This window comes from Sander vitreus, chromosome 15 (genome assembly GCF_031162955.1).
Source record: "Sander vitreus isolate 19-12246 chromosome 15, sanVit1, whole genome shotgun sequence".
Classification (NCBI taxonomy): Eukaryota; Metazoa; Chordata; class Actinopteri; order Perciformes; family Percidae; genus Sander; species Sander vitreus.
The window spans coordinates 5,401,081-5,407,080 of record NC_135869.1 but is presented as its reverse complement, the minus strand read 5'-3'; the positions used below and the strand labels follow the sequence as shown (position 1 = coordinate 5,407,080).

General features: G+C 41.7%; 1 protein-coding gene across 2 annotated transcripts in view; it reads left to right on the top strand.

Moving 5' to 3' along the window:
* The window catches only part of wipi1 (WD repeat domain, phosphoinositide interacting 1), a 30,548-nt gene continuing 24,548 nt past the window's right edge, over positions 1-6,000 (top strand). The window contains exons 1-2 of one of the 2 annotated variants that reach the window (XM_078270195.1): positions 1-377; positions 5,263-5,345. In XM_078270195.1, the coding sequence (XP_078126321.1) occupies positions 262-377; positions 5,263-5,345 (199 nt within the window). In that variant the 5' untranslated portion in view covers positions 1-261. The remainder of the gene's footprint in view (positions 378-5,262; positions 5,346-6,000) is intronic. The other variant, XM_078270196.1, reaches the window with a different exon arrangement.

The following is a 6,000-nucleotide window of genomic DNA, read 5'->3' as shown; positions in this document are numbered from 1 at the left end:
TTTTTTTTTTTTTTCCCCTTCTTTTCCTCCGGGGTCTGGATAACCGACCGGAAAAAAAATAAACGTAGTGAAACTGAAATTGTATTCGTTTCTAGCGGAGAAACGCGCCAGCTCTGCCTCGAGAGCGCCCTTACACATCACCACGGTCCACATTTCTTCCAAATTGGAGCCGTCTTCCGCCGACATCGAGCGAAGAGGTGCAGCCGTTCCCAGGCCTCCAATCCAGGGCGGAGGGAGGGAAGGAGGTCGCTGGGAATCGGGATGGAGACCGGAGAGGGTGCCGGTGGACCTGGCGGGCCGGACGGCCCGGACGGACCTGGCGGGCCGGACGGACCGGGGCTCCAGTTTGGCTGCGCCTCTTTCAACCAAGACTCCACGTAAGCAAGCAGGCAATTCAATTCCAGATAAGAAGCGGATGAGTCAATGAAAGACCCATCCTGCTTGATTTCGCCCTGAAATTAAATAGGCTATATAAATCGAAATATTCATTTTAGTCATTTAAAAACAGAGCTGTGTAGTTGATACACCCTTACCTACTTTCATACAATTAAAGGGACACGTCCACCAATTTTACATAGGGCCTATCAAGCTCAGTTTAGCCTACTTATCATGTTAACTGCCATATACAACCTGTAAAACATTTGCTATTTGTATAATTTCGTCTGGCTCTGGAGAAGGATGCAAAGTTTGAGAAGACAACTGTGATGATGTCATCTTGGGTTGGGCTTGGAGAACAACAGACAGCGCAGACCTATGCATGGGAGGACGGGTGGGTGATTGCTGAAGAATGAAGCCAAGATGTTAAGTGCCAAAAACTGCAATTCCTCGAGTGGCCACTTGTGGCTGTCTCCAAAAATAAAAACCCAACTTTACAGCAGAAATAAACATGTTTACAGCCTGGAACGAAAACAGTTTTAGTCTCTGTAGCTAATTTTTTCTTTCAGGACAACTTTACGGGTTATGTATGTTGTTGTTTTTTTATTTTTATATCTTACCTTTTTGAATTATATACCCTTAATAAATGCATAACTTTAAGCTTTAGCTTAAGCTTAAAGTTACGCATTTATTAAGCGTGTCGCGTTGAGTGACAGGTGCCATCACAGGAGACTACGCTTCATTCAATCCACCTCAGTTCAATCCATGCTCCAAGCCTTTATTTTGGATTAGCAGAGAGTCAAAGCGGCTGTCACTACCCGATGTGAGTCGAGTGCAGACGTGAGTTGCGCGTGCTCCGATTTAAATGGTTTACGGCGTAACGTGTCATACTGAAATTTGTGAAATCCATAAAATAATCAACTTTTCTCATTACAAACAATAACAGACGATGGAAATCATTTCAAAAACGTTTTAGCTACCTATGATTGTTTGATTGCTAACGTTAGCTCAAAACGCCATTCAAGTGACAGCCTTTGTTGTGTTTGATTGCTAACGTTAGCTCAAAACGCCATTCAAGTGACAGCCTTTGTTGTGTTTGATTGCTAACGTTAGCTCAAAACGCCATTCAAGTGACAGCCTTTGTTGTGTTTGATTGCTAACGTTAGCTCAAAACGCCATTCAAGTGACAGCCTTTGTTGTGTTTGATTGCTAACGTTAGCTCAAAACGCCATTCAAGTGACAGCCTTTGTTGTGTTTGATTGCTAACTTGTAGCCAGCAGTGAACGAACTTCGTTATGTAGGTCCATTTCTATTGTATTGACATTACAGAAGTCTCTAGTTAGCATCTTGTAGGCTGCTGGTCGCAAAGTGACGGATGCGCAACTCAACATCTGCACTCGACTCACATCGGGTAGTGACAGCGGCGTCAGGCACTGCCAAGATGGCGACTGCTGGAGCCACCGCGAACAACCCACTTGAGCTTCATTTTGTCTCTTCAGCTGTAACAATTCCAAATGTTGCTGTACTTAATTGTCTCCGAAATAATTGCGATTAACAATATAATTGTCTCTTTCTGTCAATTTCAAAAAATATTTATTGATTTATTACTTTTTTTAAACAAATTACATTTTTGAATGAATCCCAGGAGACATCTTTTGGTTATATATCACTGTCATGTGACCCAGATAATGTAATAACACAGGTACACAGTCTATGTCATAAAACTGTTTTTCTAACTGTATCCCCCCCCTCCCCCCCCCCCTTCCCATTTTTGTTGCTATGAACATGTATAGGCTCAAGTGCCGCCAATTAGCATAGCTTTAGATCAACAGTCCGACCAATAATCACTTATATAATTACAATTTGGCACATCCAAACAAAATCAACAATTACCAACAGTCAAGCCAAGTGCTAGTCTTCCTCAAAAGGTTGTTGAGGATTCAAACGACAAGTCACAAGCCTTCTTCTTAAACAATAGTATAAATATACAATTACAGAAAGTTGCTATATGTTTAGTAAGCTCCACTCATTGAGCATTAAACAGGATTTCCATTCAGGCCTGCCTTTGACCTAACCTGGAAATCCAGACCCAAATCCGAAAGATTAAGGGTCTGGCATTGAGTAATGAAAATGGCCCAACTCCAGGGGAGCATGCATTTGAAAATCTCACTGCACGCAATTGGATAACACTACGACCAATCACAACAATACATGGGGTGGCGTATCCAGAGCCCCATACGCTTAACTACCAGTCGTCATCTGTTTAGCTCGCCTCTGGCCCGCCTATATCAAATACACCAATGCGATTGGTGCAGCTCGGCTACAAGGGCATAGTTAATGAACATAAATAAATAAAGGCAACAGAAACGTTCGAAAAAAACGGCAAAAACATTGAAAATTAACAAAAACTAAATTTCGCCTATGCCAAAGACGATATTGGGGGGGAGGATATTGTCAAATCAATTCTGTGATATTGTCAAATCACAGAATAATTAGTTAAAGTGTTGTGTGTATTCAGATGTATTCTGTCTGTCTGGGTGTGTACTGCACTCACCTAATTATTCAGTCCATGTGGCAGTAACAGTTTTCGCACAGTGGAGGAATGCATACTCTATTTTTACGCTTTGTCTCCAGTATATAATAACTGGAGACAGAATTCCCAAATATCAACCAACTCTTTACAAAAAAAAGGGAGGTTATGGGAGAAAAAGATGCACATGTCACACAGTCACTTTATACTGCACAGGCAGTAAAAATGTGCTGTATTCCGAGCAGAGTTCTGCAGGTTTCCTCCTGCTCAGAAACAGGATGAGACAGTTCAGGAATGTACAGGTGAGGAATGAAGGCACAGGTGGACATTAAGAAAATGACAGGTGTAAAAACGAACTGATGTCTTAAACCATTTTAACTGTCTGTTTTGACTCCAGGGTTCGAGCCGCCATAACATCTATAATGATAGATGTCATGTACGAGCAGGTAAAAGACGCAAAGAGTTGCTACACTTGTTTGACAAGAAGGGCATTCTGTGAGAAATAAACTACTTTCTGTCCTCAGCAGAAAATGTTAACCTATAGATCATTTTTTTGGAAACGGTGATGATGTGTTTTGAGGGTGGAGCGTAACCGTTGGCACGAAGGGACAGTAGCCGTGGCGTCTATTGTTTTTCAAACCCACTTTAAATGAAACCACGGCCACTGAAGCCTCGACGGCTGCGTTCGTTCAAAGAATCTACGCTTCCTTCCCAAAAGAGCTGGGCCATATTGAAAAAAATCTAATATCACGAAATGTTTGACCAAATACATCGATGTTGAGCGATATCGTAGTGTTGACTATTGGTGCTTTCACAAAACATTTACATAATGAGAGTTTTGATAAATAATCACCAATAATGTGGATACAATGACTAATTTAAGTGGGTAAAGGCAAATAATAGAACAGCTAGAACAGTCTGCTAAGTTCAGAAAATGACTTCACTTTACTGTAATGCAGCCTTTAAAACCAGGAAAATGTATACTTTTTAATTGATCCCCAGTGGGAGAAAGTTAGTTTGTTAGAACACACTACACACAGGCCTGAAATACACACACATGATCAGGACCTATACATGCACCAATGGAGAGCTGTCAGAGTGAGGGGGCTGTGACAGGCACCCTGAGCGGTTGGGGGGTGGGGTTCGGTGGCTTGCTCAAGAGCACTTTGGCAGAGCCCAGGAGGTAATTTGGCATCTCTCCGGCTACCAGTCCACACTCCGTACTTTGGTCCGTACGGGGACTTGGCCCAGCGAACCCCTCTCATATATTGATGTCGATATAATATCGACATATTGCCCAGCCTAACTTCCCGAGACTATTTTGCAGAGCCACGGTCGCTGCGTCCGGAGCTTAGCCCCGCCCAAGACCATTGTGATTGGTTTAAAGCAATGCAAACGACTCAAGGTGCTTTTTTTCCACAGCACTGTGGAGATAAATGTGTGGCTAATGTAGGTCTGGCAATGCGTGACTAGTTATCACATGACTGAAATTCCATACTTAGGTAGGTCACTTAATAACAACTGAACTACTGCATCTCCATGACAACTGAGCATACTCCATCCATTGAGGAAGACTGTTAGATAGGGTTAAAAAGCTCCAGAAAAGAAATAGTAAGCGGACCAAGTTGATCTTTTTTGTCAAATCACTTTTATTTGTCGTGAGGGTTCACTTCAGCTTGACCCCCTTGTTCCCAGAAGAGCTCACTCTCGTATATAGTACATGACACATTTCACCTAGGGTTTCTCAACTATGGAAAAAAATCATAATCACAATTATTTGGGTCAATACTGAAATCATGATTATTAAACACTCATTGACTTTTCGAAAGAAAATGTTGCATTTACTAAACTTAAAGAAACAGTGAAAACAATGAATTGGTAAATAAAAGGTAAACAGTGGCAAAGTGAATTCAATATGGCTGACTGCCTTGAAGTTAAACAAATCAACAGTGAAAACTCCTTAAACTGTGAATTTCCCCTTTAGAACATAAGACAAAATAAAATGGACTTGCAAGACGTAATGTGCAAAATAAATGTTTTTCTCAGCTACATTCTTTTAGGATCGTTAGGAGCCGAAATCAAGAGCAAGATTTGATTAATTGCAATGTCACCATTAGGTGGCTCTCTATAGTGAGGACCAGGGGAGATGTGTGATGATGAGGAAGTGAATGCACCCCAAATCAACAAAATTAGACATAGGTCAAATCTATCCCTGCTAAGAATGGCTGTAATTACAATATAAAGAGAAATGAGGGCTTTACACTGTAGATGCAATCTAGTTGTACTGATGGTGTGTGTGTGTGTGTGTGTGTGTGTGTGTGTGTGTGTGTGTGTGTGTGTGTGTGTGTGTTTTGCAGGTCACTGGCTTTGGGAACAAAGACAGGCTACAAGCTGTTTTCTCTGACCATGGTGGAAAAACTGGACTGTATCCATGAGAGTGGTGAGTATGGAGCTCTGACTCTGCACTTTGCATCCATGTGGGCTAAACAATCCATCCACATTTAGTTAAGAACAAAATGTCTGTGTAAAGTTACTAAACACAAGCTGTGTGTTGATTTCTTTGACAAACTGGCTAATTATATGACAAAGCTGGAAACTGTTACACTGAGAATTAGCTGAGTTTATATGTGAACCTGTCCTATTTGTCAGCTTAGCCATTAGATGATAAAAAAAAAACATGAACATCACAATTATCCATGTATCCCTGGTGGATCATTGAGTTTCATTCATTACAGCGTCCGTGTTAAACAGGAAAAAAGAATTGTGCATTCGCATTTGCAAAACTATGCATTGTGTAAACTGATCTGTCCCAGACTCAGGTTTCCCTAAAAGGAACACTGTTGTTCATCTCCAAATCGACTTGTCTGCCGGCCTCTAACACTGTTAAGAACAGCCGCGGTTAACAGCACTGGGCTAATCCACGAATAAGTTCATCAGTAATGTTAGCTGTATAGATAGACAGCTAATCTAATGCTAATATAGCCAGCTAGCACACCCCGGTCTTTTTGCCTCACTCCCACGGCGCTAAGAGACTTCAGTCGGGATGACAGCTGACAACAGCCCCGGGACAATAGTTAACGTGGTGGATGTTTGAT